The sequence below is a fragment of the Pongo abelii genome, chromosome 8 (genome assembly GCF_028885655.2).
Source record: "Pongo abelii isolate AG06213 chromosome 8, NHGRI_mPonAbe1-v2.0_pri, whole genome shotgun sequence".
NCBI lineage: Eukaryota > Metazoa > Chordata > Mammalia > Primates > Hominidae > Pongo > Pongo abelii.
The window spans coordinates 32,799,109-32,817,888 of record NC_071993.2 but is presented as its reverse complement, the minus strand read 5'-3'; the positions used below and the strand labels follow the sequence as shown (position 1 = coordinate 32,817,888).

Genomic DNA, 18,780 nt, shown 5'->3' with positions numbered 1-18,780 from the left:
TCACTGCAACCTCCACCTCCTGGGTTCAAGTGATACTCCTCCCTCTGTCTACGGAGTAGCTGGGATTACAGGCGCCCACCACACCCAGCTAATTTTTTTTTTTTTTTTGAAGTAGAGATGGGGTTTCACCATGTTGGTCAGGCTGGTCTACAGCTCCTGACTTCCAGTGATCCACCCACCTCGGCATCCCAAAGTGCTGAGATTACAGACGTGAGCCACCATGCCTGGCCTATTTTGTCATTTCTTATTTTCATTTATTTGGTTCTTTTTATCTGGCAGTGTTGTAGGAGTTATTAAGAAATTATTGGCTGGGCGCGGTGGCTCACAGCCTATAATCCCTGCTCTTTGGGAGGCTGAGGCGGGTGGATTACCGAAGGTCAGGAGTTCCAGACCAGCCTGACCAACAAGGTGAAACCCCATCTCTACTGAAAAATACAAAATTAGCTGGGCATGGTGGTAGGCGCCTTTAGTCACAGCTATTCGGGAGGCTGAGACAGCAGAATTGCTTGAACCCGAGAGGTGGAGGTTGCAGTGAGCTGAGATGGTGCCACTGCACTCCAGCCTTGGTGATGGAACCAGACAGACGCTGCCGTCGAGGAAAACCTTGTACTATTAGCCATGGTCAACCCCACCGTGTTCTTTGACATTGCCGTTGACGGTGAGCCCTTGGGCTGCGTCTCCTTCAAGCTGTTTGCAGACAAGTTCCCAAAGACAGCAGAAAATTTTCATGCTCTGAGCACTGGAGAGAAAGGATTTGGTTATAAGGGTTCCTGCTTTCACAGAATTATTCCAGGGTTTATGTGTCAGGGTGGTGACTTCACACGCCATAATGGCACTGGTGGCAAGTCCATCTATGGGGAGAAATTTGAAGATGAGAACGTCATCCTAAAGCATACAGGTCCTGACATCTTGTCCATGGCAAATGCTGGACCCGACACAAATGGTTCCCAGTTTTTCATCTGCACTGCCAAGACTGAGTGGTTGGATGACCTCAGGTGGATCACTTGAGGTCAGGAGTTAGAGACCCACCTGGTCAACTTGGTGAAACCCTGTCTCTACTAGAAATACAAAAATTAGCTGGGTGTGGCAGTGTACACCTGTAATCCCAGCTACTTGGGAGGCTGAGGCAGGAGAATCGCTTGAACCCAGGAGGTGGAGGCTGCAGTGAGCCGGTATAGCGCCACTGCACTCCAGCCTGGGCAACAGTGAGACTCCATCTCAAAAAAATAAAAACTTAAAAAAAAAAACTCTCCCCTCAATTCCCCAATTTTTTTTCCAAATCATGTGACTTCAATGGAGCCAGAAATAAAATTTGACTGTGTTTAATAACCTGCCTGCTTTCCCTGTTCCTCTCCCCTCTCCTCACACCCTGTAACCAAGTCCAAACCTAGACTCTTTACCGCACAACAGCCAGTAAATCAGGAGACAAGGTGCTGGAGCAAGGGAGGCGACTTTATTTAGAGAGCCAGCAAATCACGAAGATGGCAGACTGCTGTCCTAACACTGTAACTCATCATGAATTAATATAAACTTCGGGCCCCTGTTATGTTAGGGAAAGGGGAAGAGGAAGGGGGTTGAGACGAAGAGGTGACCGATGACCACAGATATCTGGGCACCAGCAAGGACCCAAGGAGGTTGGGAACCTTCTCTGTCTTGCTCATGTGACAATGTTCCTATAAATCTTTTTTCTTTTTCTTTTGAGACACAGTCTCACTCTGTCACCCAGGCTAGAGTGCAGTGGCACAATCACTGCAACCTCCACCGCCTGAGTTCAAGCAATTCTTCTGCCTCAGCCTCCCGAGTAGCTGGGATTACAAGTGTGCACCACTATGCCCAGCTACTTTTTGTATTTTTAGTAGAGACAGGGTTTTGCCATGTTGGCTGGGCTGGTCTTGAACTCCTGACCTCGTGATCCACCCGCCTCGGCCTCCCAAAGTGTTGGGATTACAGGCGTGAGCCACCACGCCCTGCCTATAAATCTTTAACATAACATTGTGATTTGTGTGTACTCCCTTCTTATTTCCTTGGGAATTAGTTTCGGGAAGGGACTATTATCATCCTCATTTTGACGTTAAATTAGGCCAGGTGCAGTAGCTCACACCTATAATCCCAGCACTTTGAGAGGTCAAGGTGGGTGGATCACTTAAGGTCAGGAGGTCAAGACCAGTCTGGGCAACATGGTGAAACTCCGTCTCTACTAGTAATACAAAAATTAGCCGGGCATGGTAGCGCACACCTGTAGTCCCAGCTACTCTGCAGGCTGAGGCTGTTGACTCGCTTGAGCCTGGGAGGCAGAGATTGCAGTGAGCAGAGATCTTGCCACTGCACTCCAGCCTGGGCAACAGAGCGAGACCATGTCTCAAAAAAAACAAAAACAAAACAAAACAAACTATAAACTAAATTCCTCCCATAGTTAGCTTGGCGTAGGCTCCTTTGTGCAGATATAAGTAAAAGCAGTTAACAGATACCATGGGGGTGGGAGTGGTTAGGAGCCAAATGGAGCTGTCATGTTCCCGGAACCAAGCAAGGTCTGGCTGTTTTTTCTCGAGACCCAATAACGAGAAACAGACAAACTAGGAAAGAAGGGAATTTATTGCTGTAAGCGGATACATGGAGAAGGCCGGAGATAATTCCACCAGACCAACTCAAAGTGTTACAATTTCCTTTTTTTAAAAATTTATTTTAGACCACACCTTACAATTTTCTTAGTGCTTATATTGGCTGGGGTTATGTGCCTACGTGCAGTATAACATTTGCCTAAGGCTATTGATAACTAATTTTGTTTCAACTAGAAGGTCAGAGGCAAAAAAAAATACTTGCTCAGTCCAATTAAAATGGCCCCAGGACCTTCAAGGCCTGTCTACTGTGGTACCGGAGTGATTATTTCCAGCTTATCTCCTTTACAGCTTGGTCCGGAGAGCTGCCTTACACTCTCCAATGAATCTATTCAAACAGCTGCCTCTGTTATTTTGACTCGTTTCAGATTTTGTCGACCCGAGAAGGGTTTTGGCACTAGGAATGTAAGACTGTCTCTATTATTTTGGCTTGCTCCAGGTTAGGGAGAAGCCCATTCAATGCTCCGACTGACCATATGTTTCATTTCTAGCTTTGGTGTCTGAGCACTGATTTCCCTAGGTTTAACTATTTGCTCCATGTTAAGGCGGCGCTGTGGATATCTGCCTGTGTAACTGGAGTGCTATGCAGGCCTGTCTGCGTGACTCTCATGCAGGCCTGTCTGCGTGATTGCCAGGGAGGATTGGCCTGCCACAGTCATGCTAGGCCTCCTTTTTACTGCTACACCCTTGGCGCATCTTCATATTTTTTCCCCATGCGGGAAGAAACTGTCTCTACAGATCAGCGAAGCAAGTTTCCATGACACCAGATCTGGGCCAAGCTGTTGTGCTCCCTCCTCCCCCTGAAATGTGCCCAAACACCAGGCTCTTAGATTCCCTTTTCCTTCAAAGAGCTTCTCTAGCCTGTAGCCAACTCTGACAGAGCTCCACTCATGCCACCCACCCACCCACCCACATCTACACACACACCAACACTGGCTGTCACTTACAGAAAACTCTGCTACAACAGAGCTTCTCTGAGGGCCGTTCCTCAGAGTTAACCCCCAGGGGACACCCTCAGTGCATGAAGCGGGGGTGAGGGGGTTGATGAATAAATACGCCACCTTACTTACCCCTTTCAGGGACAATTCTGGGGCTTTTTCCACAGACTCACATGTGTTCCCAGCAGGACCGAACCCTTATTGCCCATAGCAGTAATTTGCTCAGTCACAAGCCCAAATGTCAGAGGTGTGTGAACCAGAGCAACTCCATCCGGAGTAAGGACTGGGTAAAATGAGGCTGAGACCCAGTGGGCTGCATTCCCAGATGGTTAAGGCATTCTAAGTCACAGGATGAGATAGGAGGTCTGAACAAGGTCATAAAGACCTTGCCAATAAAACAGGTTGCAGTAAGAAGCTGGCTAAATCCCACGAAAACCAAGATGGTGATGAGAGTGACTTCTGGTCATCCTCACTGTTACGCCCCCACCAGCACCATGACAAGTTTACAGATGCCATGGGAACATCAGGAAGTTACCCTATATGGTCTAAAAAGGGGAGCCATGAATAATCCACCCCTTGTTTAGCATTTAGTCAAGAAATAACCATAAAAATGGGCAACCAGTAGCCCTCGGGGCTGCTCTGTCTATGCAGTAGCCATTCTTTTATTCCTTTACTTTCTTAATAAACTTGCTTTCACTTTAGGACTCGCCCTGAATTGTTTCTTGTACGATATCCAAGAACCGTCTCTTGGGGTATGGATCGGGACCCCTTTCCTGTAGCACAAAGACAATAATTGCACCCAAATTCTCATCTCAGAGTCTGTTTTGGTGGAAATGCAAACTAAAATAAACTTCTTCCTTTTTTTTTTTTTTTTTTTTTTTGAGACAGAATTTCGCTCTTGTTGCCCAGGCTGGAGTGCAATGGCATGATCTTGGCTCATCGCAACCTCCACCTCCCGGGTTCAAGCGATTCTCCTGCCTCCGCATCCCAAGTAGCTGCAATGACAGGCATGTGCCACCACGCCCTGTTCTCTTGAAGGTGGCCTCCTTCTTTGTTTCGGAGACAGGGTCTCACTCTGTCACCCAGGCTGGAGTGCAGGGACGTGATCATAGCTCATTGAAGCCTCGAATTCCTGGGCTTCAGCTATCTGCCCACCTCTGCTTTCCAAGTAGCTGGGACTACAGGTGCATGCCACCACACCAGCTAATTTTTTTTTCAGTATTTTTATTTCTTGTTTATTTTTCTTTTTTTATAGACATGAGGTCTCACTATGTGTTGCCTGGGCTGGTCTCAATCTCCTGGGCTCAGGTGATCCTCCCACCTTGGCCTTCCAAAGTGTTGGGATTAGAGGCATAAGCCACTGCCCCCAGCCTCCGGCTAATTTTTAAAAAATATTTATGTAGAAATGGGGTCTTGCTATGTTGACCAGACTGGTTTTGAACTCCTGGGCTCAAGGGATCCTCCTGCCTCATACTCCCAAAGCGCTAGGATTACAGGCGTGAGCCACTGCGCCTGGCCTCCAAATTCTGTAATAAGCCCTTACCTAGTTCTCTTCCTGTCTCCCTCCAAAGGTGTTCCCCCGAGTCTGTGGTTGGCCCTTCTTGCCATTGTCTTCTGAACAGTGTCCTCTGCAGTCTCATCCATTCTGACTTCAACCATCATCTTTTTTTTTTTTTTTTTTTTTTTTGAGACAGAGTCTCACTCTGCCACACAGGCTGGAGTGCAGTGGCATGATTTCAGGTCACTACAACCTCCGCCTCCTGGATTCAAGCGATTCTCCGGCCTCGCCTCCTGAGTAGCTGGGATTACAGGTATGTGCCACCATGCCTGGCTAATTTTTTTGTATTTTTAGTAGAGACAGGGTTTTACCATGTTGGCCAGGCTGATCTCAAACTCCTGACCTCAGGCAATCTGCCCACCTCAGCCTCCCAAAGTGTTGAGATTACAGGCTTGAGCCACCGTGCCCGGCCTCAAGGCAATTCCCAATTCTGAGCCTCTAGGGCCAACCTCGGTTTGTAACTTCAGCTATGCATCTGTGTTTTCCTGCAGGAACCATACACCCCTGTGCTTGTGGTGTTCCTAAAAACCCTGTGGGAAGAGCAGGGGCAGGCAGGGCTCACCATAGTGGAACTGGGACCCACATTTCAGCCACTCTCCCACTCCATGCTGGGTGAAGCATTGAGTAGCTACAGTTAATTACAGAAGACTGGTCTTGGCTTTACCCTCTTCATTGGCGATACCATGGAGCCTGACTTGGGGACTCCTACTCTGGGGACAGTAGCAGAGAGTAGGTGGGACTTGAACCTCCCGAGTTACCTCCACCCAAATCTGAGTTGCTCCCCAGAACCAGGCTGTGGTTCCTGCTTGGAGAGTGTTTGGGTTTTTTTTTGTTTGTTTTGTTTTTGTTTTTGTTTTTTGAGACGGAGTCTCGCTCTGTCACCAGGCTGGAGTGCAGTGGTGTGACCTCAGCTCACTGCAACTTCCGACTCCCTGGTTCAAGCAATTCTCCTGCCTCAGCCTCCCGAGTAGCTGGGATTACAGGCACGTGCCACTACGCCCAGCTAATTTTTGTATTTTTAGTAGAGACGTGGTTTCTCCATGTTGGCCAGGATGGTCTCAATCTCCTGACCTTGTAATCCACCCGCCTTAGCCTCCCAGAGTGCTGGGGTTACAGGTGTGAGCCACCGCGCCCAGCCGGAGAGCTTTTCATTAGATCCCTAGCCAGGGCTTAAAACTGATCTGAGCACATTGCCTTCTTCTTCTATTAATTCTTTTTTATTATTATTTTTTGAGATGGAGTCTCGCTGTGTCACCCTGGCTGGAGTGCAGTGGCACGATCTCGGTTCGCTACAACCTCTGCCTCCTGATTCTTGTGCTTCGGTCTCCTGAGTAGCTGGGACTACAGGCGCGTGCCACCATGCCCAGCTAATTGTTGTATTTTTAGCAGAGACAGGGTTTCAACATGTTGACCAGGCTGGTCTTGAACCCCTGACCTCAAGTGATCCATCCCCCTCGGCCTCCCAAAGTGCTGGATTACAGGTGTGAGGCAGTGCAGCTGGCCCCTCTTCCATGTTTTAACACCTTCAAAGAGCAGCTCCTTCTCCTATGAATCCACTTTTATGCAGGCACCAGGTTCAATACCTCAAAATCAGTCCACTCCTGGCTTTCCTTGCTGCCCATATCCAATCGGTTGCCGAGACCCTGCTGGTACTGAAGTGGTTCTCTCATATTTTCCTTCCCTCTCTATTGCTGGCAGAGCCATGTCAGTTCTGGCAGGCAGCTGAACTATGACAGTGACCTCCCACTCGGCCCACCCAGCTCTAGTTTCTCCCTTCCTCCCTGTTCTACCCAGTGAGACTCAACTGCTGTCACTCGATAAAACCTTCAATGGCTCCCAATTACCTACAGAATAAAGCACAAATTCTGCTGCTTGGTTTTCAGCCTCTTCATGACCTAGGCCCAACTATCTTTTTTTTCCTTAACTGATAACTTTTTTTTTTGAAGTGAAATTTACATAGTGGCTCACGCCTATAATCCCAGCACTTTGGGAGGCTGAGACGGGCAGATCACTTGAGATCAGGAGTTCAAGACCACCCTGGCCAACATGGTGAAACCCCTTCACTACTAAAAACACAAAAATTAGCCAGGCGTGATGGTGTACACCTGTAATCCCAGCTACTTGGGAGGCTGAGGCAGGAGAATTGCTTGAACCCGGGAGACAAAGGTTGCAGTGAGCCAGGATTGCAGCACTGGACTCCAGCCTGGGTAACAGAGCGAGACTCTGTCTCAAAGAAACAAAATAAATTTGCATAGTATTAACCACTTTTGTTCATTTTGAATGACCAATTCAGCCACATTTAGTGCACTCAAAATATTGTGCAACCAACAGCTCTCTCAAATTTCAAGATTTTTTCCTTTACCCTTAAAAGGAAGCCCTATACCCACTAAGAAATCACTCTCCATTTCTCTGTCCACCCACCTCTTGGTAACCTCTAATCCACTTTCTGTCTTTATGGATTTGCCTGACCTGGATGTTTCATATAAATGGAATCATACAATATGTGGCCTTTTGTAACAGGCTTCTTTCAAGTAGCTTAATGTTTTCAAGGTTCATTCATATTGTAGCATGTGTCAGTACTTTGTTCCTTTTTATGGCTGAATACTACTCCGTTAAGAGTTGGCTGGGGCCGGGCACGGTGGCTCAAGCCTGTAATCCCAGCACTTTGGGAGGCTGAGATGGGCAGATCACAAGGTCAGGAGATCGAGACCATCCTGGCTAACATGGTGAAACCCCGTCTCTACTAAAAATACAAAAAATTAGCGGGGCATGGTGGCAGGCGCCTGTAGTCCCAGCTACTCGGGAGGCTGAGGCAGGAGAATGGCATGAACCCGGGAGGCGGAGCTTGCAGTGAGCCGAGATGGTGCCACTGCACTCCAGCCTGGACGACAGAGCGAGACTCTGTCGCAGAAAAAAAAAAAAAAAAGAGTTGGCTGGGCACCGTGGCTTACATCTGTAATCCCAGCATTTTGGGAGGCCAAGGCAGGTGAATCACGAGGTCAGGAGTTTGAGACTAGCCTGACCAACGTGGTGAAACCCTGTCTTTACTAAAAATACAAAAATTAGCTGGGCATGGTGGCGTGCACCTGTAGTCCCAGCTACTCAGGAGGCTGAGGCAGGAGAATCGCTTGAACCCAGGGGGCAAAGGTTGCAGAGAGCTGAGATCGCACCATTGCACTCCAGCCTGGGCTACAGAGCGAGACTGTGTCTCAAAAAAAAAAAAAAAAAAAAAAAGAGCTGGCTGGGCGCCATAGCTCACGCCTGTAATCCTAGCACTTTGAGAGGCTGAGGTGGGTGGATCACTTGAGGTCAGGAGTTCGAGATCAGTCTGGCCAACACAACAAAACCCCATCTCTACTAAAAATACAAAATTTAGCCGGGTGCAGTGGTGGGCACCTGTAATCGCAGCTACTCAGGAGATTGAGACAGGAGAATCGCTTGAACCTGGGAGGCGGAAGTTGCAGTGAGCCGAGATCGCCCCACTGTCCCCTAGCTTGGGTGACAGAGCAAAACTCTGTCTCCAAAAAAAAAAAAAAGTATACCACATTTTGTTTATCCATTCATCAATTTCCACCTTTGGGTATCACAAATAGTGCTGTTGGTTGGGCATGGTGGATCATGCCTGTAATCCTAGCACTTTGTGAGGCCTAGACAGGCAGATCACTTGATCTCAGGCTCAACGTCGCAAAACCCTGTCTCTACTAAAAATACAAAAATTTAGCCAGGTATGGTGGTGCACTTTTGTAATCCCAGCTACTCTGGAGGCTGAGGCAGGAAAATTGCTTGAGCACCGATGGTGGAGATTGCAGTGAGCGAGGATTGCATCACTGCACTCTAGCCTGGGTGACAGGAGTGAAACCCTGTCTCAAAAAAAATTAAAAATTTAAACAAATAAATAATGCTGCTATAAACACTTGTGTATAAATTTCTGTGTGGACATATGTTTTCATTTCTCTTGGGTGTATACTTAGGAGTGGAATTGCTGGGTCACATGGAAACTGTATGTTTAACTTTCTGAGAAACTGCCAGGCTGTTTTCCACAGTGGCTGCACCCTTTATACATTTGCACCAGCAATGCTGAAGGGTTCCAGTTTCTCTATATCCTCACCAACTCTTTTTTTTATTTGAGCCATCCTAGTTGAGGTGGTATCTCATTGTGGTTGTGATTTAATTTCCCTAATGACCAATGACACTGAACATCTTTTCATGTGCTTTTTGGCCATTCATATATCTTCTCTGGAGAAATGTCTATTCAAGTCTTTTGTCCGTTTTTTAACTGAGTTATCTTTTTTTTTTTTTTTTTAGATGGAGTCTCGCTCTGCTGCCCAGGCTGGAGAGTGCAGTGGCGCATTCTCGGTTCACTGCAACCTCCGCGCCTCCTGGGTTCAAGCGATTCTCCCACCTCAGCCTCCCAAGTAGCTGGGACTACAGGCGCCCGCCATGCCCAGCTAATTTTTGTGTTTTTAGTTGAGACAGGGTTTCGCAATGTTGGCCAGGCTAGTCTTGAACTCCTGGCCTCAGGCGATCCACCCGTGTCGGCCTCCCTAAGTGCTGGATTACAGGCGTGTGCCACTGTGCCGGGCCCTATGTTATGTTTTCGTTGTTGAGTTGTAAGAGTTCTTTATATATTCTGAATATTAAACCCTTATCAGATATATGATTTAATATTTTCTCCCATTCTGTAGGTTGTCTTTTCACATGCTTGATAATGTCCTTTGAGGCAAAAGATTTATATTTATTTATTTATTTTGGGGCTTTCTGGCAAAACTGGAAAGCCTGCTAGACAAATTCTAAAACAGCTGTAACACTCAAAAGATTTTCTTTTAAGAAAAAGAAAGGGAAGAGGAAGAACTGTATCTCACTTTTGTTGCTGACTTTCTATAGTTATATATATATTTATATTTATGTACATTAATATATATGTGTATATGTATTTATGTCTATGTACATAAATATATGTGCATATATATATATATTTAAAACCAAGGCTGGGCACAGTGGCTCATGCTTATAATTCAGTGCTTTGGGAGGCCAAGGTGGGAAGATACCTTGAGGTCAGTTCAAGACCAGACTGGCCAGCATAGTGAGACCCCGTCTCCATAAAAACTTTTAAGAATAGCAAGGTGTGGTGGTGCATGCCTGTAGTCCTAGCTACTTGAAAGGCTAAGGTGGGAGGTTTACTTGAGCCCAGGAGTTTGGGGCTGCAGTGAGCTATGATTGTACCACTGTTTCAGCCTGGGTGACACAGTGGGACCCTGTCTGTAAAACAAAAAATTAAATTAAAAAAATTAAGAAACTCCAGAAATTTCTGTGTAACAAAATGCCCATTTGCCCTTGAGATAGTTCTACTCTACTCTAATAAGCATAACAAACAAAACCAGGACTTAAAACCACTTGTCAATGGGACTGTTTCTTGTGTTCTCTTTTCCATTTCTTCTCTGTTATGATCTGAAGCTTCTTTTTTTTTTTGAGACGTAGTCTCACTCTGTCGCCCAGGCTGGAGTGCAGTGGCCTGATCTCGGCTCACCGCAAGCTCCGCCTCCCGGGTTGGGGCCATTCTCCTGCCTCAGCCTCCCGAGAAGTTAGGACTACAGGTGCCCGCCACCACGCCCCTGGCTAATTTTTTGTATTTTTAGTAGAGACGGGGTTTCACCATGTTAGCCAGGATGATCTGGATCTCCTGACCTTGTGATCCGCCCGCCTCGGCCTCCCAAAGTGCTGGGATTACAGGCGTGAGCCACCACACCCGGCCATGATCTGAAGCTTCTGATACTATGTGCATGTTAAGGTTCCCTATTCCTGCCTGGCTCTTGTTCTTTTCAGATTGTCAGTTAGCAGCTCTATTGTTAAGTACAAATCACTTTCATTCCCCTTATTAGTCCCGGACCCCAGAGAGGTGGCCTTTCCCCTGGGGTGGGGGTGTGGCTAGGCAACTGTTCAGTGTGCTTACATCATAGGAGAGGCCCTGGGGCTTAGGACTGTGCTGAGGTTCCAGATGGGGCCTCAAAGGAGAAGATGCTCTTCGACTTTGTGTTTGCCTGCAGCTTTCCCCGCTGGTTCCTGGACACTCACCAGTCACAGTAATATGACTGCTGAATACACCCCTGCTTAGACTGGCAGGCTTCCTTCTGCTGCAAGGCTTGGACTATCTCTAACCTGGAAAGGAATCCCTGTCTCCTTTCCCCAAGCATTTCTCTTCCATCCATTCCACTGACAATAAAAACTTACGGTAGCTTTTTTTTTTTTTTTTGAGACAGGGTCTTGCTCTGTCACCTAGAGCAGTGGCTCTATCTTAGCTCACTGCAACCTCTGTCTCCCAGGCTCCAGTGATCCTCCCACCTCAGCCTCCCAAGTAGCTGAGACTACTGGTGTGCACCACCACTCCAGGCGAATTTTTAATTTTTTTTTTTTGTAGAGACAGGGGTCTCACTATATTTCCCAAGATGGTCTTGAACTCCTGGCTTCAAATGATCCTCCCTCCTTGGCCTCCCAAAGTGCTGGGATTACAGGCTTGAGCCATGCCTAGCCCTTCTTAAGACATTTCATTTCATAATGAGAGATGACATTTAAGATACCAACAAAACTATCCAGGTCACAGGTTTAAACAAATGCTACAGTGCTACTGATTGAGTGCAAACATGAACCTGCAAGAGGCTGAGGGCTATTGGATCTGATCTTTGGAGACCATGTGAAGAGCAGCACAGGGCTATCATATTTCGTGGCTGGGTTTAGCAAGGTTGCAACTGAATAAGCAAAGAAATTAGAATGACGTGCTCCAAACATTAGTATGGGGAGGACCATAATAATACCAAATATTAACTCAGGACAATTACACCCCGACAGGAGGCGAGCCTGCCATGCTGGGTATATCATGGGACCAAACTTGGGTCCACTGGCCCAACGCAGAAAAGCCAAACACTGACATTAGGATTTGCAGTGATAGAAAGTGAGGCATTTCTTGCAGGCCTCCAAGCAAGGAAAATTGAGCAGCCAATGCTCTAGACTGAGACTCCCCTATGGCTTACATGTCAGGGTTTTGTTGTTGCTGTTTTAGAGTCAGGGTCTCACATTTTGCCCAGGCTGGAGTACAGCTCACTGCAGCCACAAATTCCTGGCTCAAGCAATCCTTCTGCCTCAGCCTCCTGAGTAGCTGGGACTGTAGGTGCGCACCACTGTGCCCAGCTAATTTTTTTTTTTTTTGAGACGGAGTTTCGCTCTTGTTGCCCTGGCTGGAGTGCAATGGTGCAATCTCGGCTCACCGCAGCCTCCGCCTCCCAGGTTCAAGCAATTCTCCTGCCTCAGCCTCCTGAGTAGGTGGGATTACAGGCATGTGCCACCACGCCTGGCTAATTTTGTATTTTTAGTGGAGGCGGGGGTTTCTCTGTGTTGGTCAGGCTGGTCTCGAACTCCCGACCTCAGGTGACCCACCCACCTCAGCCTCCCAAAGTGCTGGGATTATAGGCATGAGCCACCGCACCCGGCCATGCCCAGCTAATCTTTTAAAAATTATTTTTTGTGGAGAGGAGATCTCACTATGTTGCACAGGCTGGTCTTGAACTCCTGGCTTCAAGTGACTCTCCTGCCTCAGTCTCTCAAAGTGTTGATATTACAGATGAGAGCCATCATGCCCAGCCCATGTAATGGGATTTAAAAGGTGGGGAGGCAGAGGTTGCAGGCAAAGTCATAAATCAATATATGGAGACTATGTATTGGTTTGACCTAAAAAGGCAGGATATCTTGAAGCAGTGGATTACAGACTACAAGCAGATTCAAAGATTATCTGATTTGCTATTAGCTAAGGAAGGGAAGCTTTGTCTAAAGTCTTGGGATCAGCATAAAGGAACGTCACCTCTGGCTTGTGGGCATAACTTCCTCCAGGACCCTCAGGAAGAAATTTAGAACAAAGAACAGCGGACAGAGTTCAGTCCTCAGTTTCCCCTCATCTGAGTTCTGTGTGCCAGTGGATTCATCTGTTGGAGGTCTGGGATTCTTAAAAACAACTCAGGGCCATATGTTAAGGTGTTATCTTTAGTTTGTAGGGAACCAAACATCCTATGAGTCTAACTTCCTTGCCTATTGTTTTAAGCTGCAATTACTTTCTTGCTTATCAAGTTGCTCACTTACTTCTGAGGGCTAGCCAGTGCCTGGAACTTCCCCTGAAGAAACCTAAGATGTTCCCTTATTTCCATGTTGTCGGGGGTGGGACGCGGCAGGTCAGAGGGGTCCCTGCTCCATCTCAGGCAAAGCCCTGCCTTCCTTTGCACAGTTGTTCTTTTTTTTTTTTTTTTTTGAGACCGGATCTCACTCTGTCACCCAGGCTGGAGTGCAGTGGCATGAATTTGGCTCACTGCAACCTCCGCCTTCTGGGTTCAAGCGATTCTCCTGCCTCAGCCTCCTGAGTAGCTGGGATTACAGGCGCATACCACCACGCCTGGCTAATTTTTGTGTTTTTATTAGAGATGGGGTTTCACCATGTTGGCCAGGCTGGTCTCAAACTCCTGACCTCAGGTGATCTGCCCACCTCGGTCTCCCAAAGTGCTGGGATTACAGGTGTGAGCCACCACGCCCGGCCCACGCAGTTGTTCTAGAATGCCAGTTTCTCTCCCTCTGATCTTCCTCTTTCTCTGTTTCTGCCTTGGGAAGTGGCTTCCAGACATCACTCCTACTCTCACCTGGACAGGAAGAGCGAACGCTTCCCAGGCCCCCAGTTATCAAAGGAAGAGCCGCTCCTCCTCGTACTACCCCAGTCCCAAGAAATGCACATCAGAAGAGAAGAGGAAGCACACATCAGTCAGTTTCATCAACAGCGAGGACCCAGCCATGCCCTCATCACCATGACTCACATGCTTCAGCAAACACCCCAGACACAGGCCATAAAGCAATATCTATGCTGGTTTTGCTGATGGGACTCTCCAAGGACTTCAGCTTCTTTCAGCCCTCCATGCATCTGAAGTTTTAGTCCTTCTAAGAACAGTAATTGAGAGTTTGACCTCCAGCATCCTCGGTCTGAGTCTTTTTCTTTGAAACAAGATCTCACTCTGTATCCCAGGCTGGAGTGCAGTGGTGCAATCATGGCTCACTGTAGCCTCAACCTCCTGGGCTCAAGTGATTCTCCTGTCTCAGCCTCCTGAGTAGCTGGGACTGCAGGTATGTAGCACCATGCCCAGCTAATTTTTTGTATTTTTAGTACAGACAGAGTCTCATGTTTCCCAGGTTAGTCTTGAACTCCTGGCCTCAAGCCATCCTCCTGCCTCAGCCTCCTCAGTGCTGGGATTACAGGTGAGAGCCACCCTGACCGGCTAGTCTGAGTCTCTTACTCCTCCACTTACTGTCTTTCTGCCTTGGGCAAGTGACTTACCCGCTCAGTTTCCTCCTCCATTAAAGGGATAATAACACACACCTCATTCATTTATTGAGAAGATTTAGTAAATCATTTATTTAAAGTGCTTGGCACAGTTCCTGGCACACAGTAAACACACAAATATCTCAGTAATTATATTATTTAATTAAGCAGGTTGACCCATATTTTTCTTACTTTTCACGAGACCATATTCATTTTACCATCCCTCTACCCACCCAAGCCCCTGGCCCCACTGCACCAGCTCAGCTCAGGAATTGCTTTTGAGTTCAGTTGAGGTCCCTTGACCTCCTCCTATGTCACAGAAGTATAATGTGGGACTATTTTGAAGTTTTGTTCCAGTTTCTGCCGTTTTTTTTTCTCTGTATGCACAGGCAGCCTCAAATTCTCCCCCAGTAAGCTCAGGGTCAAGTGGTTACGGGGTTATGTTCCACGGGTGGGCAGTGGGTAGGCTAATGCCCCATGAAGGAAGCTGCTTTTTCCCAGGAAATTCCCTCAGAGCAGATCCAGCTCTGCAGGAGGATGAGCAGGTCTAAGAAGACACTTTTTTTGAGATCATCTATTGAGATCATCTATGTCGCAACTCACCTAAGCCAATTTGGCCATTCACATTTATTAAGCCCCCTTTTAAAATTTTTTATTGTTTTGGAGATGGAGTCTCACTCTGTCACCCAGGCTGTATAGTGCAGTGGTGCAATCTCGGCTCACTGCAACCTCCGCCTCCCGGGTTCAAGCAATTCTCCTGCCTCAGCCTCTGGAGTAGCTGGGATTACAGGCGTGTGCCACCAAGCCCCGCTAATTTTTGTTTTATTAGTAGAGATGGGGTTTCATCATGTTGGCCAGGGTGGTCTTATTAAGCCCTTTTAAGAATTAATGGAGGCTGGGCGTGGTGGCTCACGTCTGTAGTCCCAGCACTTTGGGAGGTCAAGACAGGAAGATCACCTGAGGTCAGGAGTGCGAAACCAGTCTGGCCAACATGGTGAAACCCCATCTCTACTAAAAAACTACAAAAATTAGCCAGGGGTGGTGGTGCGTGCCTGTAGTCCCAGATATTTGGGTGGCTGAGGCAGGAGAATTGCTTCACCTTGGGAGGCAGAGGCTGCAGTGAGCTGAGATCACACCACTGCACTCCAGGCTGGGCAACAGAGTGAGACTCTGTTTCAAATTAAAAAAAATTAATTGATATGGCTCACCACAAAAAGTTAGAAGTAGGTGATGGTGATTTGCAGTTTGTTACGAGGAAACCGTGGCTCAACGAGGCAGTTTGTTACAATGAAAGCAAGTCTCAGAGACTAGAGCTCTTGTCCCACCTGCAAATATTGACCAGCAAGCTGGCAAGTAACAGCTGCAGAGCCTGTTCTGTCAGTTCTGTGGAATGGCAGCTCTCTGTTCTTTCAGGACATTGCAGGAAATGTTTACCTAAGGCAGATTCAACGATATCCCAGGAGCTAGACTGCACAGACTTAATCAGGACCGGGTGAGGGAAGCCTCTGAAAGACCAGGACTCAGGGCTGTGCCCAAAATCTTGGGCACCATGCAAAGTATAAGGGGCTACTGGAATTGCAGTGGCAGGAGGATCACGGCAGAACAATCTCTGAAGCCAGTCCAAGGAGCTTAAACCCAGCCATCCCATCAGTATAAAGTTGCTTATAAATCCACTATGCCAATTAACAAAGCTAACCAAAGGGCTTAGGGTTTACTCTCTGGAATAGGGGCTCCTGATTAGCCTTTCAGATGCTGACTAAACATCCCCAAATTGTGTGTTTCCAATTAAGAATTGTGAAGGTCAAACTTAACACACACACGCGCGTGGGTGCGCACACACACACACACACACAACCTTTGCTGAAGTACAGTACTTAAAAGTAAATCAGACAATATAAAAGCTTACAGCTCTTCAAATCATTTTGTGCTAAGTCAGAAAAAATGGCATGACTTATATCTAACCATGAATTCTGAAAACAAGCCACAAGTTCACATCTGGGCTCTCTGTCTTGTACCCAGTAACATAGACAGCCGCCTGCCTGATCCCCATACCTCAGTCGGCTTCCCTGACGCCCTACCTCCAGGTTTATCCTCTCACTGGGGACCCAGGGCATTTAGGAGTGTCCCTAGAAGGACTTCACATGAAGATGCAGGTAACTAGAGGACCCTTAAAAGGTAGCGCTTCTGCTGGGCATGGTGGCTCACGCCTGTAATCCCAACACTTTGGGAGGCTGAGGGGGACTGATCACCTGAGGTCGGGAGTTCAAGACCAGCCTGACCAACATGAAGAAACCCCGTCTCTACTAAAAATACAAAAATTAGCCAGGCGTGGTGGTGTGTGCTTACAGTCCCAGCTACTCGGGAGGCTGAGGCAGGAGAATCACTTGAACCTGGGAGGTGGAGGTTGCAGTGAGCCAACGTGGTGCCATTGCACTCCAGCCAGGGCAACAAGAGCGAAACTCCATCTTAAAAAAAAGGTAGCGCTTCAGAAACAGAAAGTCAAACACCACATGTTCTCACTTAGAAGCGAGAGCTAAACCATAGGTACCCATGGACATACAGAATGGAATAATAGACACTGGAGACTCCAAAAGGTAGGAGGGTGGGAGGGGGTAAGGGTTGAAAAATTACCTGTTGGGTACAGTGTTCACTGTTTTGGTGATGGGTTCACTGAAAGCCCAGCCTTCACCACTACACAATATGTGCATGGCAGAAATCTGTGCTTGTACCCCCGAAATCTCGAAAAAAGAAAAAAGGAGCAAAAAAGTAGAGCTTGCACCCACTGCAAACGGCTTATGGGAAGGTGGTGTAGAAAAGAGGCCCTGGGAGAGGAGCCCAGGCGGAGATGGTCGCAGATCATGGGGGAGCCAGGACTGAAAAGAGGAGGCTTGGACATCTGGATGTGGGAGGAAGCGGAGGAAACCAGAAGTCAGGAAGCAGCGGTGCAAGATTCTGTTAAGTGCACAAGACCTTGAACATGCTTACAGATTAAATGTCCGTCAGCTGCTTTAGCTGTTCACGGCTTTTCAGATTAGCTGCCCAGAGTGTGGGCAGCTTTTCAATAAGCACTGCTGATTATTCATTCTGGAGAAGCTCTGGCAGTGCCTCTCATACTTTCAGTGCCTGTTAGGATTGCCCCAGGTGCTGATTTGTAATGCAGACTCCAGGTCCCCATGCGCAGAGGTTCTCATTCAGGACACCCGGAGTGAAACACAGGAATTCAGATTTTTAAGAACTACTGGTGATTCTATTGCACATTGGCCCTGATGTAGCACCCTCTAGGTGTGGAGCACTTTTTTTTTTTTAACAGGAAACTAGCTTTATAAATTAGCAAATTTATTAAATACCATATACTCAATATAACATTTGAACAATTATTCTTTTTTTTTTTTTTTGAGACAGAGTTTCACTCTTGTTGCCCAGGCTGGAGTGCAACGGCATGATGCCAGCTCACCGCAACCTCCTCCTCCCGGGTTCGAGCGATTCTCCTGCCTCAGCCTCCTTGAGTAGCTGGGATTACAGGCATGCACCACCACACCCAGCTAATTTTGTATTTTTAGTAGAGATGGGGTTTCTACTGTTGGTCAGGTTGGTCTCAAACTCTCAATCTCAGGTGATCCGCCACCTCGGCCTCCCAAAGTGCTGGGATTAAGGCGTGAGCCACAACGCCCTGCCTACAATTCTTAAAAGTGTAAAGAAAACAGGGCACAGTGGCTCACATGTGTAGTCCTATCTACTCAGGAGGCTGAGGCAGGAGGATTGCTTGTGCCCTCGAAACCTCCCAGGGTTTCGAGGCTGCAGTGAGCTAAGATCATGCCAGTGCACTCCAGTCTGGGTGACAGAGCAAGGCCTCGTCAAAAAATAAATAAATAAATAAATAAATAAATAAATAAATAAATAAAAGAGTCACTGAAATCCTAACAGTTTAGATACTGTCATTTCAGGAAATGTTTAGGCATGAATGCATATGAATACGTTTGCATAAGCAGGATCATACATTTCGTGGGACTTTGTTTGTTTGTTTGCTTGCTTGTTTGTTTGTTGTAGAGACAGGGTTTCGATATGTTATCCAGGCTGGTCTTGAGCTCCTGGCCTCAAGTGATCCTCCTGCTTCTGCCTCCCAAAGTGCTGCCTACCAAATGAGAATACTTAAATACCATCTTTTCTTTCTTCTTTCTCCCCCAACCCCTGCTTTTATCCTCCCCTACTCCTACCAGCATTTCCACCACTCTCTGGCGTGTGTCCTTCCATATTTTTCTCCTAGCTTGCGTAAGTAAACATATCTGTATGGGACTCTGTCACTGTTTGACAAAAATAAGTTCCTTT

General features: G+C 47.2%; 1 protein-coding gene and 1 non-coding gene across 2 annotated transcripts; one reads left to right on the top strand and one right to left on the bottom strand.

Annotated features, from left to right (window-relative positions):
• Positions 1-603: 603 nt before the first annotated feature.
• LOC100460174 (peptidyl-prolyl cis-trans isomerase A-like) lies at positions 604-13,949 on the top strand. Its single transcript, XM_054523474.1, has 4 exons — positions 604-995; positions 2,984-3,020; positions 3,721-3,840; positions 13,755-13,949. The coding sequence occupies exons 1-4, from the start codon at positions 619-621 to the stop codon at positions 13,947-13,949; spliced, it is 729 nt and encodes a 242-aa protein (XP_054379449.1). The 5' UTR covers positions 604-618.
• Positions 9,861-9,921, bottom strand: LOC112135310 (U7 small nuclear RNA). Its single transcript, XR_002916610.1, has one exon. It is a non-coding gene; the product is annotated as a U7 small nuclear RNA (small nuclear RNA).
• Positions 13,950-18,780: the final 4,831 nt, after the last annotated feature.

Excerpts from the sequence above, each read along its gene's own strand:
- LOC100460174 (XM_054523474.1), top strand. The coding sequence starts at position 619 with ATGGTCAACCCCACCGTGTTCTTTGACATTGCCGTTGACGGTGAGCCC. Across the intron at positions 996-2,983 it reads GAGTGGTTGGATGACCTCAG|ATTTTGTCGACCCGAGAAGG; the intron begins GTGGATCACTTG and ends GACTCGTTTCAG. Across the intron at positions 3,841-13,754 it reads CCATCCGGAGTAAGGACTGG|TGGCTTCCAGACATCACTCC; the intron begins GTAAAATGAGGC and ends TGCCTTGGGAAG.